This window comes from Furipterus horrens, unplaced genomic scaffold (assembly GCF_987537825.1).
Source record: "Furipterus horrens unplaced genomic scaffold, mFurHor1.1.pri manual_scaffold_2, whole genome shotgun sequence".
Classification (NCBI taxonomy): Eukaryota; Metazoa; Chordata; class Mammalia; order Chiroptera; family Furipteridae; genus Furipterus; species Furipterus horrens.
Genome location: NW_028327172.1, coordinates 125,655,127 through 125,674,156, shown reverse-complemented (window position 1 = coordinate 125,674,156; position 19,030 = coordinate 125,655,127). Strand labels below are relative to the sequence as shown.

Sequence of the window (19,030 nt, the reverse complement as noted above, 5' to 3'; positions counted from 1 at the left end):
ATCATTATTTTTTCAAATAAGTTTTCAGTTTCTCACTCTTCCTCTTCTCCTTCTGGCACCCCTATAATTCGGATGTTGGGAGTTTTAGAGGTGTCTGAGTCTTCTTATTCTCTCCTCATTTTTTTTTTTTTTGAATTCTTTTTTCTTCATTCTGTTCTGGGTGAATGTTTATTTCTTCCTTTTGTTACAAATCATTGATGTGAATCCTGGCTTCCTCCCCTTCACTGTTGGTTCCCTGTGGATATTCCTTTATTTCACTTAGTGTGGCCTTCATTTCTTCCCTCACCATACTCAGTACATTCTCTGAGAATCTTTCTCACCGGTGTTTTGACCTCTGTATCTAATAGATTGCCTATCTCCATTTCATTTAGTTCTTTTTGGGGGTTTTGTTCTGTTCTTTCATTTGGGTCATACTTCTTTCTCTCCCCAATTTGGCAGCCTCCCTATGTTTGTTTCTGTGTATTAGGTAGAACTGCTTTGACTCCCTGTCTTAGCATACCTGTTAAGTTGGAAGGGGTGAAGCCTTAGGTATTTGCCAGGTTGGGGCAAACTGCTTCACTGCTTTGTGGCTCTGTATGTGGTAGAGGGGTCAGAGAGGGGACAAATCTGCTGCCTGGCTGCTGGAGGCTTGCTCAGCACTTGTCCCATTTCCAGTCACTTCACCCTCTTCTCGTATTTGACTGGTGCCCTTCTAGCTGTTCTTGATGGCTGTTCCCAGAGTGGGTGGGTTTGCATACATTCTAGGACCATGTGTGCTCTTTAAATGGATTCTGCTGAGAGACCAGCAGTTTCTTTTGCCACCCCAACCCCCACTTGTTTTTACAGCCAGAAGATATGGGGCTTTACTTTCCCAGTGGTGGAACCCTGGGGTCTGCCTAGATCTAGATCTAGAATCATTCACTCCCAAGGTGCCCCTCCTGATTTTTATCCACCACACATGAATGTAGGACTGCCCGTTCTACCGACCACCGCTGCCACCGCCTCGCTGCCACTGCCTTGCTGCCACCATACCACATGCTCTCCACCCCAGCTCCCCATCTCCACCCCTCCTACTTATCTAGATGATTATGACTTCTTTAAATCCCTGGCTGTTGAGCTTCCATACAGTTCAATTTCCTGGTAGCTCTAGGTGTTTTTTGTTTTGAGGTTAATTGTGATCTTTCTTATGGTTGTGCAAGGAAGTGAAGCATGTCTACCTACACCTCCATCTTGACCGGAAGTCTGAATCATACATTTTTAATTCACATAGTATTTTTTTGTAGATGTTTTATTTCCTTTTATCTTTTCACAAAGCATTACATTTTAAAGATCTGTTCATGTTGCTATGTGGCCATTTAATCTATTGCTTCTAACTGCTATGTAAAATACTCTGTGGTGTTCATCTTTCACAATTTACTCTCTGCTTTCACAGTAATGGGCTCTCATCCCCCAGTCACACTGTAACGAATATCCTCTTCTTAGGGCTGTGTAGGAGAACTTCTCTGAGACATCTAGCTAGCCAGGAATTGTTGGCTTCGGGGGTACACACCTACTTAATTTGACTAAGAAGTGCCTGTGTGTTCTTTGGCAGAGCCATCCTGTCCTTTCCTCTACCAACCACGCCTGAGGGTTCTCCTCAACCACACCAACATTTAGTATTATCCAGCTTTCTAATTTTGCTGGTCTCATACTGTCCAATGATATGGCATTGTTTATTAATTTGAATTTTTGTAATAACTAATGATTTTGAATCTCTTTATATGCAAGTTAGCCTTTTGAGGTTTTTTCTTCTTATTCTTTTATCTTTGCTTCCACCAGTTGACATCTTTTGCCTCATTTCAGGTTTGGATTTCAGTCTTCTTTCTTGTTGGCTTGCATTCTAGATATTAATCCATTTTCAGTTTAAGACATTGCATGTATCTTTTCCCATTCTGTCATCTATTTACCTTATCCATGTGAAACTTGCTGAATATAATCTTTAATCTTTATATAATCAAAGTCATTGATTGTTTTTCTTATGGTTAGTGTCGTCCGAGCTTTGTGCTGTTCTTTTAATATCTAGTACACCTTAGCTACACTGGACTTTCCCCATCTTCCTTTGTAAAGCATTTAGTATGAATTTTGAGACTTTTCTTTGATTCATGCAGATGCTTTGGTGAAAGCTCTGAAGAGAGCCTCTCTCAGCCCAGAAAATAACCTACATGTGTGACATAACAGATCATGTATGTCTCTTCTAAAAAGAACTCGGGAAATCCAGGGCTAAGACTCAGGATTGCTGCACAAAGTAACATTACCCTCTAGACAGCAACCTCATCCAAGACAGAGGCACAGGTTGGTGAGAATCCACCTTTGGATCCCCAGGTCAAATAAATTAGGATCCTGAGCATAACTGAAATGTTCTAGGGGAGCAGAGGAGAGATGAACACCATTCTGTATAACTTTCAGCAAAAGCTAAGAAAGAGAGAAAGAAGAATCTTTTTTGTTTGTTTGTTTTACTTTTTGCCTTTGACTTCTGTATCCCAGATGTCTAATACTAACCATGCCTGATACTGAAATCAATGAGATATCTTTGTTTGCACAACTCCTGAAAGAAATGCCTTATTATGCACAAAAGGGGAAGAGCCTTTGTAATATCAGCTCAGGACTCTATTGATCAGAGTTCGTCACTGCTCCCTACCTTACCTAAGGACCTTGTGAATGCAGAGTTGAAAGGGAAACTTTTCTTCTTTAATACAGGCATTTTGCCTGCTCAAAATGAGCCTCACCATTCAAGTGTACCAACAGACATCTCTAGTTTATGCTTGCAAAATTCTACGTAGTTCGTTTTGAGATTTCACAATTACCTAGCTAAAAAAAGAAAATCAGATGATGCACTTTAGGGATTTTTATACTGTACTTTTTAAAGGGAGGACAAGTTTTAAGACAAAAAATTATTATTAAAGTTTAACTGATTTTAATGATTTGATTTTTATTATTAACACAACTTCAAACATTGGAAATTTGTTTTATTATAGAAGAAACAGAAATGTTGACTTCTAATATGGATGCAGGTGAGTTAACCTTATTCTTTTTTACTAGTGGGTCACTAGTTTAGTTTGCATTTTAATGTGTGTCTGTATGTATATGTGTACGTAATTTAATTGATTCATGCAACAATTACCTTTGATATTGATTTAAACAGAAAAACATAACATTACTCTTCTCCTTGTCACTTTTAAGTAAAACAAGCATAAATGTTTCTTGAGAACTGCTTTAAAAGTGGATTAATGCATTTGACTAATTTTAAGTGAAAACAATACTCTAGCCCTACATAAAGTTTTTCTTCTTGTTATGAGCTTTGTCAGGTCAGTTTTGTAAAAAACAACAAAATTTCAAACATGACCCCTGCAGGACATACATTTTGAGATAGAAAAATAATGGATTTAATTGCATTAACTTGTTCTTTTGCAATGTTTTAAACCATGATAATAGAACATCTGTGAAAATCTGTACTCCAGCCATTGTACACTAAAAGCTAAATTAAATTTAAGTATTAAGTTTCTGAGAATACAGTAATTGATAAGAGCTTTGAGGTCAGATTGACCTGCATTAAATCTTGACTTAGTTATTTATTAGCTATGTAACTTTAGATGAGTAACTTAACCTCAACTACAAACTGGGAATAAAATACCTCCCTATTTTATGGGTATTTTAAACTGAAGTACATGCAAGACTCCCTTCTAATTGCCAGGCCCCAAAATTAATTAACATTTTTAAAAAATCAGGCAATGAGTTAAAAATTTAGATTTGAAAGCCACAGCTACTCAGAAGAGATTTCCAACAAAGGCCCTTTGTGTTCTACTCAAGGTAATATTAATTTTCAGGTAATACCCAAGCTGGTTTCACAGCCCTCAATGAATAAGATCTCTCTTCTTTCAAAGGCCCAAGCAGAAATTTAAAACTTTCCATCACACTCCCTCCAACCTTAGGTAGGGTGGGAGCCCCCTCAAAAAATAACCCACATTTATTCACAACTTCTCTCCCTTGAAGACCTACCTCCTTATATGCTCAAAGCAACTGACAGTGATATTCATTTTCCTTTCTCATTTGGCTCTGCAAAAATTTTCATGAGATGATAAAATATACAGAGAGAATATGGAGAGCATCTTATGCTGCTACTTTCTTCCTTTGTCATGAATTGTCTTGCAAATTCATGTTTTTAGCCTAACACTACCATGTTTTTTTCCCAGTAACAAATGTGCCACATCTGAATGCTCACAGAGGGAGGAAACATCATTGCATGTCGAATGACTAAACACATACTCCCTCTCCTGGCCAACTGACCCAGGATTGTCTGTGGGTTCCCAGCACATTATCTCTGGGGGTTAATGTGATGATTAACTGAGATAACCATAGACAAAATATTTAGCATGGGGTCTGACACATAGAAAGTACTTAATATTAACATCATTATCAATTATGTTAATATTAATATTACTCCAAATATTTCCATATAAATAGCCTCTAAAAAGTAAAACCTATGAAAGTGAGAAGACAAGAGTTTTCCACCCTGAGATTGCCACTCTAAGCCGACTCGGCAGTAATGCTTAACTCTGCAGCCAGCCTCTTTCTGCTACTAGGCTACCTTTAGGAAGATTTTGAGATAATCAAGCCAATTTTAATATTAAGCCAGAATGTTTAAAAATGGAAAGGACAGTTTAGTATCCAGAGTTATTCACTAATGAATTTGGCCTCTTTCATATTAGCTGTTACTCCGCTTTTTTTGTGGCATACATAAATCAAGAAGTCTCTGCCCACAAGATAATGGGTTCAAAATCATGAGACCTAGCTGGTGTGGTTCAGTGGACCAAGCATTGTCTTACAAACCAAAGGGTCGCTGGTTCGATTCCCAGTCAGGGCACAAGCCTAGGTTGCAGGCCAGGTCCCCAGTTAGGGGCATGTGAGAGGCAACCAAGCAGTGTTTCTCTCCATCTCTTCCTCCCTCCATTCCCTTCTCTCAATAACTAAACAAACAAACAAACAAAATCTTTTAAAACAATTATGATACAATCTCTTCTTGAAGAAAGGAAACGGATAAAGTCATTGCTCCCTAAACTATCCTGTGGAGTTAAAAACAGCACACCCTCTCGAAGGAAACGAGTCGTCGGAGGAACACCAGCAGAAGTGGTAAACCTGCATGAAAAATACCCTCTTACTTCCTAGCAACAGCCTGACTCTCAGCGGAAATAGGGGAGGGGGGGCATATGTAATTATAAGAGACCTGGGGTCTTGCAATGGAAATTCCTTAAAGCCACCTATTTGTAGAATAGCGGTGACCACCCAAATGTCTTTACAGGGAGACTTCCCATGGCAGGTGGCACTTAAGGAAGATGAAAAAATCACCTGTGGAGGAATTTATATTGGTGGCTGTTGGGTCCTGACTGCTGCACATTGTGTCAGGTAAAAAAGGTCTCCAGTAGATTCTGGATTTCCTGAAACAATGAAAATGAGTAATAGAGATTGTGATAGATGACAAACAAAAAATCTGAGAAAAGTCATTGACAAGTTCCACTCTACTAACTGCTAAATACCCACAGATAGTCACAATAGGGACCTCAGAGGTCAATCATCCAGAACCTACTGTGCTCCCCCAGACCAAACTGTTGAACCCAGCTGGCAAGGGCAGATCATATTTGTTGGTACCAAGTTGAGGTGGGGTGCCCCCAGTGCCCTCAGCTCAGTGGAAACTCACTGTCCAGCAGTGGTCTCAGAATCATAGATGAGAGACAATAAGTAACCCTAACACTGTATTTTATCTGGGAGCAGGAAAGGTGGCTGATCTCTCTAGGGGAGAAAAGCCCCGATCAAGCCTTCCAAGCTCCTTTTATTGAGAAGGGTATCCAGGGGATACAGAGTCAGGATACACAAATCATTAAATGCAAGTAATCAAATGCTTGGATTACTGTTAACAATCACTGGTTACTAATAACAATGTAAAAAACACAGTGAGCATTCTAGGTCACAGTCCACTAAGCATCCTGTCACTATATGGACATCAAGTGTGTACACTTTCCAGGTACTTAATGTTACACAGAGTCTATAGCCAACTTAAAAGATGAGAAAAACAGAGCAAACTTCAAAGCAGAATATTCATTCTTTAAATCCAATTCCCATGGGAACCCCTTGAATGGGCTTTTGGGTCATGTCCATCTCCAGCCTTCCTGTTCTTCCAGTCAAGACTTACAGGCCTCCTGGGGGCGCCTAGCTTGTGGCTGGACTACAATTCCCAAAATCATGCAGGGCAGTCCCGTACACCAAGTTACTTCACTTGGCTCAGTTGCATGGTGAGAGAGTAAGTTGATACTACCTACATTTATCTCCTCCTTTGACAGGGTTTTGAGATTCTCAGGTCAGAGAAGCGGGGTAGGCATAGTGTGTCTGTATTCAACATTAGCATGAGACAAAAGATGCCTCATATTTACTTGCAGATGGGAAATATAATTTTGATTCAGGGCCAACAAGGCAAGTAAATAGGTGTCTCTATTCATTTGCGAGGGCTGCCATAACTAAATACCATGGTGGGGGGGAGTGAGGCAGGGCTCAAACAACAGAAACCTATTTTCTCACAGTCTGGAGTCTGGAAGTTCAAGATCAAGATATTGATAGGGGTGGTTTCTCTTTGACTTGCAGACAGCTGCCTTCTTGCTGTGTCTTCACATGGCCTTTTCTCTGCATGCCTGCATTCCTGATGTCTCTTTTGGTTTTATAAGGAGTCCAGTCGTATTGGATTAAGGCTTTAGTCCTATGACCTCATTTAATCTTAGTTAAACCTCTTTAAAGGCCCTCTCTCCAAACACAGCTAGTCACCTTTGGGATTAGGGCTTCAACATGTGAATTTTAGGAGGACACAATTGAGTCCATAACAGTGACTGCAGGGAAATACCTAAAAGATGTTGATAATGAGTAAAGGTCATCTTACAGGAGGACAAAAATTAGGATTCTGGCCTCAGTTCTGATCATTAGAATGAATGAAATATTTATTAAGCACCTCTAACAGACCAAATACTGTGCCTGGCACTTTCATATATGCTCACAGTTCTAAGAGATGAATATTATTCTTCCCATTATATAGATAAGCAGACTGAGACTGAAAGCTCACATGACTTGGCTGAAGCTGCACTACTAGTCAGTAGTAGAGCCAGAATAAAATCCAGTTCAACATATCTGACAGTAACTTAAGTGAAGGTCTACTTAACTCTGAAGATGACCCAAAGTTGAGGGGGATGGGAAACATGTTGAAAGATTATGTGATAACCATAATGATCTTCATGGATTAGAGCAATGAGCCAAAAGTATTATAATTCCCACATCCTGAATGACCCTTTTCTCTAGGCTTCTGTGAGACACTCTCCTGGTTTTCTACCATCCTCTATAGAGGCCACACCTTTCCTGAGTTTTTTTGCAGCTTCCCCTTCACATGACTTGAGCATTATGGCTCAAGTGAAATTCTGGGGTTCTTCAATATTTAGCCTGGTTTCCCTTTTTCTCCTTACTTCTCTCCTTAAAGTTAACTGTTCTTTATAAGATGAAAAAATGCTATAAGCTGACACAATGACATCTCCAGCCTGGACCTCTCCTCCAACCACTGACCATCTACAGTCCATTAATACTTGGCTATATCAAAAGGACATCAAATTCCAAATCTCTGAGACTGAGCTCATGATATGCCCCCTGCCTCAAATATGGTTCTGTCCCAGTGTTTCCTATCTCAGTAAATGATAACACCATTCACCTAGTTACACAAGACAGAAATCTAAACATCATCACATTTCATGCCTTCAACCCTACACAGCCCAGGCAATATATCAACCCTAAGTGGCATTTTTTATGTCTAATTATTTAATCTCAAAACTTTCTATCTCCATGGTTACCCTGCTTTCACCTCTCATCTAGACTATATCAACTGCCTCCTAATTGGCTACCTACATTCGCTCTGCCCACCTCCTCCCCTGTCTATTCACTCTCTATGCAGAAAGAGCAATATTTTCATACCTCGTTTTGATCATTTATTGCATGAAATTCAATGGCCTTGCATTCCTTTTAGGATAAAGAAAACTAAACAAAAAATACAGAATGGCCCATTAGGCCCCATATAACCTGAGCCCTACTTACCTTAGTTAAGCTCACCTTGCCCCACAGCTTCACCTCCTGCTCTCTGCTCCACCTTCCTCAGAGAACCTTCCCTGACTTCCTCACATCAAAGAAGTCCTCTTGGTAAGTTCTAAGAATCCATGTGCTTTTGTTCCTCTCAACTTTCACAATAAAATACATATTTTCATTACTGTGATTATTTAATGCTACATCTTTCCCTGAACCCTGAGCTCCATGAAAACAGAAACTATTTCTGATTTTGCTCATTTCTCTATTCCAAAGGCTGCCACAGTACCTGGTAAGCAGTAGGTGCACACTAAGTATTGTTTACTAAATTGAATGCATGAATAGGGTTAACCTTTCAACAATAGTCTGATCCTGAAAAACAACCAAAATTAATATGAGGAACAGCATTCTTGGAACACTAAATATTAAATAAAAGCATCCTGAACACCTCATTAGCTGTAGGACATCACTGTTTAGATTACCTGGGAAAATGATGGTAGATGCCTAATTTTCTGGAAACCAAGAGATAAAAATTGGTACAAAATGGAGTGAGGTATAAGAATAGGCTCATTCACCACTTAGCTCACTCACTACTTTTTTTCTTCCTCCCTCCCCCCACCCTTTCTTTCTTCCTTTCTTTCTCTCTTTCTTTCTCTCTCTCTTCCTTTCTCTTTCTTTCTTTCTTTGTCTTCCTTTCTTTCTTTCTTTCTTTCTTTCTTTCTTTCTTTCTTTCTTTCTTTCTTTATTCTTTCTTCCTTTCCTTGATATTTGGATTTACTTTTTTGTTTTATTTTATTTTAAATTATATTTTATTGATTATGCTATTATAGTTTTCCCAATTTTGTCTCCTTTGCACCACTTCACCCAGCCACACACACACCCCAACTTTATCAGGCAATCCCCATTGTTGTCAATGTCCATGTGTCATGCATGTATGTTCTTTGGCTACTCTATTTCCTAAGCTGTACTTTAAATGTCTGTGACTACTCTGTAATTACCTATTTGTACTTCTTAATTCCTTCACCTTTTACACCCATATTCTGACCCCTCTCCCATCTGACAACCATCAAAACAATCTCTATCTGATTCTGTTTCTGTTCTGCTTGTTTTTACTTTGTTTTTTAGATTCAATTGTTGATAGATATGTATTTATTGCCATTTTATTCTTTGTATTTTTAAGTATATTTTATTGATTATGCTGTTACAACTGATAACCCTCCAAATAATCCCCATACCTATGATTCTGTTCCTGTTCTGGTTGTTCGGTTGGTTTGTTTTTAATTTTTAGATTCAGTTGTTGATAGGTGTCAGTTTGTTGTCATTTTAGTGTGCATAGTTTTAATATTCTTTTTCTTAAGTAAATCCCTTTGACATTTCATATAATAATGGCTTGGTGATGATGAACTCTTTAGATTCACCTTGTCTGGGAAGAACTTTACCTGCCCTTCTATTCTAAATGATAGCTTTACTGGATAGAGTAATTGTGGTTGGAGGTCCTTGCTTTTCATTACTTTGAATACTTCTTGCCAGTTCCTTCTTGCCTACAAAGTTTCTTTTGAAAAATCAGCTAATAGTATTATGAAAATTTCTTTGTAGGTAACTCTCTGCTTTCTCTTGCTGCTTTTAAGATTCTCTGTTTATCTTTAACTTTTGGCATTTTAATTATGCTGTGTCTTGGTTTGGTCCTCTTTAAGTCCAACTCGTTTGGGACTCTATGCTTCCTGGACTTGTATTTCTATTTCCTTCACCAAATTTGGGCAGTTTTCTTTCATTATTTCTTCAGATAAGTTTTCAATTTCTTGCTCTTCCTCTTCTCCTTCTGGCACCCTTATGATTCAGATGTTGGTATGTTTAAGGTTGTCCCAGAGGTTCCTAAACTTCTCCTCATTTTTTTCAATTCTTGTTTCTTCTTTCTGTTTCAGGAGAATGTTTTTTTCTTTCTTTTGTTCCACATCATTGATTTGAATCCAGCTTCCTCTAAATTACCGTTGGTTCCCTTTATAGTTTTCTTTATTTAATTTTATATAACCTTCACTTCTTCCTTTATTTTGTGGCCATACCCAGTCACTTCTATGAGCATCCTAATCACCAGTGTTTTGAACTCTGCATCTGATAGGTTGGTTATCTCTGTTTTGTCTAGTTTTCTTTTTCTGGGATTTTGTTCTGTGCTTTCATTTGAGCCATATTTCCTTGTCTCCTCAATTGACAGCCTCCCTGTGTTTGTTTCTCTGTTTAGTTAGAGCTTCTTTGACTCCATGCCTTGTAGTATGACCTAATGTAGAAGGTGTCCTGTAGGGTCCAGTGGCACAGTCTCCCCTATAATCTAAACTGGGTACTTGAGGTGTGCCCCTCAGGTGTGCTGAGGACACCCTCCTCTTATAGTTGAGCCTTGGTTGCTGTTGGCAGATTAATGGCAGGGATTTACCCAGGCCAGTCAGCTACAAAGACTTGGCTCTGACCACTGACCACCAACCTCCACCCTCCACCCTCTGTGGAGGACCAGCTGTGCAGGAGCAGGGTGGTAGCACTCTCACATGGTCTGTAACTGTCCACTGAGTGCATTGCTCCTGGGGTTTCCAGGATGGTGAAGGCCAAGGTCAGCCCCCACCTGTGGTTTGCCTGGGGCCACCCTGCCTGAGCTATAGAGCAATCTGAGATGACTGCTACTCATCCTGGGCTTCGAGATTCCCAGGTGAAGCCAAGCTGTGAATCAAAGCTGTAGGCTGGTAGTGCAAGGCCTGGAGCTCACTGAGGCCAACTATTGCTTGTTTGATAGGATTTAGGAAGTTGTAAAGCATGTGCCAAGACCAGTGATTCATACGGAAAAGCAGCTTGGGTGCGCCCCAAGGTTGGGTGAAATGGAGTCTCTGGGGGTCTCCAAGGCAGGTCAAACAGTTTTAGCCAGGTTGATGGAGTCTCAAATATGGCTCCAGCTTGCTGGCTCTTTGGGGGGAGGGTTTAGAAAAGTGACAATGGCCCCTGCTGACCTTGGTACCAGATACTTCAGTTTCTCCTTCTATACCACTTGTGACTTCCAAGCTGCTACCCCAGTGCTGGAACTCAGAGAAGGTGAGTCTGAGTAGGTGAGTCCGTGTGTGGGTTCTTTTTTTCTTTTCTTTAAAGTATATTTTATTGATTATGTAGTTATAGTAGTTCCAATTTTTTCCCCTTTGCTCCCCTTTGCCCAGTACTGCGCTTTCCTCCAGCAATTACACCCCCCTCAGTTCATGTCTATGGGTCATGCATATAAGTCCTTTGGTTTCATCCTTCCCTATATTATTCTTAACATCCCTCTATCTATTTTGTACCTACCAATTATGCTTCTTAATCCCTGCACCATTTCCCCATTTCTCCCCCTCCCCCCTCTCAGCTAATAACCCCCCAAATGATCCCCATACCTAAGATTCTGTTCCTATTCTGGTTTGCTTAGTTGGATTTTGTTTTTATTTTTTAGATTCAGTTGTTGATAGTTGTGAGTTTGTTGTCATTTTAGTGTTCATAGTTTTGATCTTCTTTTTCTTAAGTAAGAACCTTTGACATTTCATATAATAATGGCTTGGCGATGATGAACTCCTTTAGCTTCACCTTGTCTGGGAAGCACTTCATCTGCCCTTCCATTCCAAATGATAGCTTTGCTGGATAGAGTAATCTTGGTTGTAGGTTGCTTTTCATGACATTGAATACTGCTTGCCAGTCCCTTCCTGCTTGCAGAGTGTCCTCTGAGAAATCAGCTGATAGTCCTATAGGCACCACCCTGTAGGAAACTCTCCACCTCTCTATTGCTGCCCTCAGGACTCTCTCTTTATCTTTCACCTTTGGCAACTTAGTCAAGATGCATCCTGGTGTGGTCCTTTCATGCTTCCTGGACCTGTATGTCCATCTCCTTCACAAAATTTGGGAAGTTTTCCTCATTTTTTTCAATTGTTGCTTCCTCATTCTGCACTGGTTGACTTTTTTTTTTTCTTTCTTATGTTCCAAATCACTGATTTGAACCCTGATTTCCTTCCCTTCACCATTGGTTTTGTGTGGATTTTTCTTCATTTCACTTAACATAGCCTTCGCTTCTTCTCTTCTGCGTTTGCCATATCAAGCATATGGGTCAAGCCTGTGAGCATTTTTATCATCAGTGTTTTGAATTCTGCATCTGTTAGGTTGGCTATCTCCTTGTCGCTGGAACCTTGATCCATTCCCCCTTTTGGGCCATACTTCTCTGTCTCCTCATTCTGACAGGCTCCTGTGTTTATTTGCCTCCACATCCCAGGTAGAGTTGCCACTCCTGTTATGTTGTAAGGGGCAGAGCCTTAGAGATTTGTCAGTATAGGGTGACCTGTTTCACCACATTGTGGCGCTCTATGTGAGGGAGGGGTTCGAGAGGGAACAATGCAGCCTACCTAGCACTTGCCCTTTTTCTAGGCATCTCTCCCACTTCCGCACTGGACTGGCACCCCTTTAGCTGCTGCCCTGGCCATCGTTCCCAGAGTGGGTGGGTCTGTGGACATTCTAGGACCCTAGAGGCCCTTTAAATAAGCGGATTCTGCTGAGAGACCAGCAATTTCTTTCTCCGCTCCAACCCCCACTGGTCTGCACAATCAGAACCAATGAGGCTTGGTTTTCCCCAGTGCTGGGACCATGGGCTGTGAGATCCAGTGAGGAGCTAGCTGGGAACGCTCCTCAGGTGTCCCTCCTGACTTTTTAAAACATGTGAGTGCTCTTTCTGCCGGCCTACCACTGCCACCTCTGCTGCTGCCATTGCTGCCACCACCACACTGAGTCCTCTTCACCTGGGCTCCACCCCTCCTACCTGTCTGGATGAGTATTTCTTCTTTATATCTTTCTTTGTTGGACTTCCATGCAGTTTGATTTTCTGGAACTTCTGGTTGTTTCTAGTTTTGAGTTAGTTGTATTCCTTCTTAGTTGTGGAGGGAGACGCAGGTATCTGTCTACGCCTCCTTCTTGGCTGGAAGTCCCGTGTGTGGGTTCTTTATGAGGAACTGCTTAGGGCTCCAGTAGTTTTTTTCACCAACTCGATCCCTGCTGGCTTTTGCATCTAGAAGTTTGGGGACATATTTTTCTAGCACTGGAGCCCTGGGATGGGTGGCCTGGTGTGGGGCTGGGACTCCTCGCTCCTGAGATATCCATCCCAAATTTTTATCTACCATACACAGGTGAGAGACCAGCCCTTTCCACATCTATGCCCCTCCTACCCATCTCAATGGATGCAGTATCTTTAATTCCATAGTTTTCAGACTTTTGTTCAACTCGATTTCTGACAGTTTTGACTGATGATTATTCTATATTTTAGTTGTAATTTTGATGTGGTTGTGCAAAGAGGTGAGCCATGTCTGCCTATGTTGCCATCTTGACTGGATCCTCTCTTACTGTTCATATTTTATATCTTTTTCTTCTTCTAATTAAAGAACACCCTTTAACATTTTATTGTTGCTTATTTGGTAGTGATGAACTCCTTTAGCTTTCTCTTGTTTGGGAACCTCTTTATCTGTCCTTTGATTCTAAAAAATAGCTTTGCTGGATAGAGTAATCTTGTTGTAGATCCTTGCCTTTCATCACTTTGAATATTTCTTGCCAATCCCTTATAGCTCACAAAGCTTCTTGAGAAATCAGTTGACAGTCTTATGAGGGCTCCTTTCTGGGTAACTAACTGCTTTCTCTTGCTGCTTTTAAGTTCCCGTTTTGCCTTTAACCTTTGACATTTTAATGATTATATGCCTTGGTGTGAGCCTCTTTGGGTTTATCTTGTTTTGGACTCTACTTCCTGGACTTGCATGTCTATTTTCTTCACCAAGTTAGGGAAGTTTTCTGTCACTATTTTTTCAAATAAGTTTCCAATTTCTTGCTCTCTCTCATTTTCTTTTGGCACCCCCATGATGCGAATGTTGGTAAGCTTAAAGTTGTTTTAGAGGCTCCTTACACTATCCTCATTTTTTTTGGATTCTGTTTTCTTCTTGCTGTTCTGATTGGTTGATCTTTGCTTCCTTATATTCCAAATCACAGCTTTGATTCTCGGCTCATTTATTTTACAGTTGATTCTCTGTAAATTGTTTATTTTAATTAGTGTATCTTTCAGTTTTGCCTTGATTTTTTTTATGCTGTTGAGGTTTTCACTAAGTATCTTGAGCATCCTTATAAACAGTGTTTTGAACTCTGAATCTAGTATATTGTCTCTCTCTCTCTTTTTTCTTTTTCGTTATTTTCATGGAGTCTTGTTCTTCTGTTCTTTCATTTGGGCCATGTTCCTTTGTCTCCTCATTGTAGTAGCCTCCCTGTATTTGTTTCTGTGTATTAACACATTGCGTATGGGTGGCAAGAATTCTCATCATTTCTAAAAGGCATTTAAATACCCCAGTATATAATGTGTTAAGTAGAGTTGCTATGTCTCCTAGGCTTGGTCAAGAGGCCTAATGTAGTAGGAGTCATGTAGGGTCCAATGTCACAGCCTCTCTTATTACCCAAGCTAGATACTGGAGGTGTGCCCACTGTGTGGACTGTGTACACCCTACTGTTATTTTTGAGTCTTGATTGTTGTTGGCACATCAAAGTTCAGCCACCAACTCTTCTATCTAGGATCACACAGCATAAACTATAAAGTGATCTGCAGATGGCTGCTACTTTTGCTGGGCTTGGAGGTGCCCAGGTATAGCCAGCTGCTGCTTGTGACAGGCCTGGGAAAAGTTAGTGAGAGGTATGGGGCTCGCTGAAGCCATATGTTGTTTGTTTGAGAAAATTTAGAAAAATCTGAAGCATAGGTGAAGGCCAGCCTTTCATGTGGAAAATCCAATGGAAACAGCTTGGGTGGACTTGAAAGTTGGGTGAGGCAAGGCCTCAGGGAATCACCAGGGTGGGGAAAACAGTGTGAGCCAGTTTGATGGAGTCTCAGTTATGGTTCAGGAAAGGGCTCAGAAAAGGAACAGTGGCCTCTGCCAGCACTCCTGTCTGGGAGAAAGCTACCTCCCAGCTCTCACCCTGATGCCAGACAATTAGTTCCTCCCTTTATGTCCCTGATGCCTTTCAATCTGCTGCCCCCACACTGGAGCTCAGAGAGAGTGAGTCTGAATAAGTCTGTGCATGGGCCCTTAAGTGGAACTGCCTGAGAGTCCAGCAATTTCTGTCTCCCACAGCCTCAATCCTTGCTGGTGTTTATAGCCAGAAGTTATGGTAACTTCTCTTGCTAGTGCTGGAACCCTGGACTCGGGGGCCAGGTATGAGGCTTAGACCCTTTCCTCCTGAGATATCCCTCTTGATTTTCATCCACCACACTTGGGTGTAGGTCCAGCCTGTTGCACATCTCTGCCCCTCTTACCAGTCTGGATGTAGTTTCTTTAATTCTGTAGTTGTCAGACTTCCATTCAGCTTGAAATCTGGCATTCTGAATGATGGTTGTTATAAAGTTTAGTTGTAATTTTGGCGTGGTTGTATGAGGAGGTAAGCCATGCTTACCCATGCTGCCATCTTGATCAGAAGTCATTCACCATTTCAACCAGATTTTTAAACAGCTACTACATTCCATGTATAATACTAGGCATAGACATCTATCATAGATTAATAAGACCCCATTTTTGCCTTCAAGCTTATGAGCAAATAAATATAATGCAAAGTGAGGATGAAATTTAAAGGTCAGGATAACAGCTGCTGTGGTCTTCTCTCTGAGAACCTCTAGGGTTAGCAGAGTAATGAGAGTGTGTATTCAGACTCCCCATTTCTGACTAGATACTGTCTGGTCTTTGCAAACACATTCAGTGATGGAGCTCTCACTCCACAGGCAGCCAACTCATTCCACCTGTGGACACCTCGGATTGTTAGAGAATTCTTTATGTCCCTGATATTGAGCATTCAGATGAATTATTTCTTTCTTCATTTACCCACTGACTTTAACACTGTCCTAAGTAAACTTAATCACACTGCTTTATGACAGCCAGGATTAAAAAAATCTGGGAAAGTGAAAAATGTTCTTTAGAAGTGAAACTATCAAGTTGTAGGAGTAGGGGGCAGGTTGGGTGGAGGTGGGCAAAGGGGGAAATATTGGGACAATTGTAATAGAATAACAATTAAAATAATATGAAGTGTCAGAAGTTCATGTTTATAGTTGTTGGTTTTTCTTTCTCAACATATTTTATTTCTCTTTCCCCTTTTTCTATTATAGAGCCAGCAGAGTTCACCGTTACCAAATATGGGTATCATTAATAGACTGGATAAAGCCTAACAGTGAGACAGCTGTTCAGAAGGTTAATAGAATTATTATCCATGAAAACTACAGTGGAACCACCTACCAAAATGACATAGCTTTGATTGAAATGAAAAAACGCCCAAGGCATAGTGACTGTGTGCTGCCTGGTACCATCCCTGCCTGTGTTCCCTGGTCTCCATATTTATTCCAACCTAATGATAAATGCATCATTTCTGGCTGGGGTCGAGAAAAAGGTATATGTTTTACAATTTGTTAATCAGAACCCAGGGGCTGAAAACAAGCGGTAATATAAATGCACAGGAGATAAGCTCCTCATGCTTAGAGAGAACATAGCATCAAATCTAGGAAAGTGAATATCCAGCCAGACAGCTTTCTAGGTGTGGTACCTGTGCAGCTGCCCAGCATGCTCAGCTCTGAAGGGCCCGTGCTTGGTTTACTGCTCTGCTGTCTTCATTATGAAATTCTTAATAATTTTTCAGGAAGCCCACCTCATGTTTTCATTTTTCAATGGCCTTCACAAATTATGTAGCCAATCTTGATCCAGCTATTCAAAGGACACTTATATTCTGTGATCCTAAAGCATACATTGAGGGGTAACCATTTACCAAGAAAAAGTATAGTGACAGGGACATAAAGCATAGCTTTGAGATTTGTTAGAGAGATCTGGATGGAAGATAACAGGTTTTCGAAGGGACAGTCACAGCACACACTGGGTCAGTGATCCCACAACCCTTCTTCTTTCCCCCTCTCTTCCCCTTCTCTCCACGCCTGACACCCCCACATCTCACAAAGAAAAAGACAACATAAAGAATTCATTCTTTGAGCCTCTAAGATCTGAGATGAACACCCATAGGAATAAGAGATGTGGACACTTAGGAACAAATTATTAGAAAGACCTGCTAAATGAGAGGTTAGATTAGAATTAAATTAGCCAATGCTTTTATTTCATCTTGAAGAGTTAGCCTTGAAACTTAGCTTCCTTCTAACCTCTTAAACTCCCTTTGTAAATAACTCCATTGCATTGGTCTTATAGACTCATATCCAATACATCCTTTATGTTTGCCACACTGAAAAGTATAAAATATATGTATGAATTCACCTGGATTTGTGGTATGTTTGAATAACCAAGACTTACAAAATACTAAATTGTATTAGTAATTAATTCATCCAGAAAGCATTCTGTCCTTATATTAAAAAAAAAACAACTTTAATGTACATTTGCAAATATACACAAAAGTAGAAGTAAAAGTATAATAAACCTACTTATTCATCACCCAGTTTCCACTGTATTCAACATTCTACCATTCTAGTTTTATCTCTCTGAATCACTGTTTCAATAGGATAATTAGGAAAGTTTATTTATAAAGGGGTTAATTACAAAGATGTGGATATGGGGCTGGGGAACCACAAGGGCTGTGCAGAAAGGCAGGATTAACAGTACCAGTACTGAGACCTCTCCTAGATATGACATGTAAAGGGAAGAAGAAGCTACCAGAAGGAGAGAGAGCCTTAAGGGTAGGAGGCTGCCTTGAGAGAAGCAATGGCGCTGAGTTGAAGATTATAGCTAGCCCCAATCTTGCTAGCTTCTCTCCTTCCCTCCCTCCCTTCTGCTGGAGTCTTCTGTTGGAAACCTGCTGGAAACCAGAGGCTAAGGGATTTCTACTAAAGTATCTCCTACCTTGAAGTCAGGCTTTTAGGGTGGGGAGCAGGGTATTGAAGAGTGGAGAATGGTTCTGCAGGACAATCAGGAATGATTCAACACATTCCCAACGCATACTATTTTTTTTTTCTCCTGAAATATATTAAATCTAATCCAAGATATCATAAAATTTCACCTATGAAATCTCTAGTAAATATCTTTACCAGGTAAGGACTTAAAAACAAAACAAAACAAAAATCTACTACATTTCATACTCAAAAAAATGCAAGTAATTTGGCAATGTCATCTAATAAACCAGCCTTTGTTTAGTATTCCTCAATTATTTACAATATATTTTTACAATCAGGTTATGTCCATTGGGATCTAAACAAAGTCCACATATTGTAGTTGGTGGCTATTTTTCTTAAATTTCTTTTAATCTAGAACAGTTACTCCTTTCTTCTATTTAAATGTATTCATTAAAGAAACTGGGTCATTCTTATTTTAGAATTTCCACACCTTGAATTTGGCTGATTGTGGCATTTAACATGTTCTTCTATTCCATGTATTTTCTATAAATGGTAGATATGTTCTTATGCATTGGTTTGTTTATTAATCAAATATGTTTTAACACTTTTATTGAGTTCATACTATAAGTGCAAGAATGCAAAAGTGCTAGGATTTTACTAATTAAAAATATGGACCCAGTCAAAAAATAGGAGGTACAGAGGCAACAAGATTGAAAAACAAAGGGCACCTCTAAAGGGACTTACAGCTCTCAATGGATTCCTCTCCCCCTCTTTGGGGGCCATCAGTCAGGAATGCTACCATCAGACAGCAGAATGTGACAAGTGCCTGAAGAGCTATACAAAACAAGAGTTCAGAGGAGGGAGCAATCTTGTGAGTCCTTAAAAACGTCTCACATGATATATAAATTTCACAATTTTAAGGGCTTCTCTTGACTGAGGGGAAACAATAAATTACTAATTTTTAAACTTGAAGTAGGACTTGAAAGAGAAAAAAAGAAACTCTTTCCAGATCTGCCATATACTTTGGTGGATTTTTGTCTCCTT

The 19,030-nt window shown here is 40.1% G+C and overlaps 1 protein-coding gene across 1 annotated transcript in view; it reads left to right on the top strand.

Annotated features, from left to right (window-relative positions):
* The window catches only part of CFI (complement factor I), a 61,231-nt gene that overhangs the window by 38,460 nt on the left and 3,741 nt on the right, over nucleotides 1-19,030 (top strand). The window contains exons 8-11 of the mRNA XM_090266414.1: nucleotides 2,994-3,029; nucleotides 5,042-5,145; nucleotides 5,315-5,418; nucleotides 16,274-16,551. Coding sequence (XP_090122540.1) covers nucleotides 2,994-3,029; nucleotides 5,042-5,145; nucleotides 5,315-5,418; nucleotides 16,274-16,551 — 522 coding nt within the window. The remainder of the gene's footprint in view (nucleotides 1-2,993; nucleotides 3,030-5,041; nucleotides 5,146-5,314; nucleotides 5,419-16,273; nucleotides 16,552-19,030) is intronic.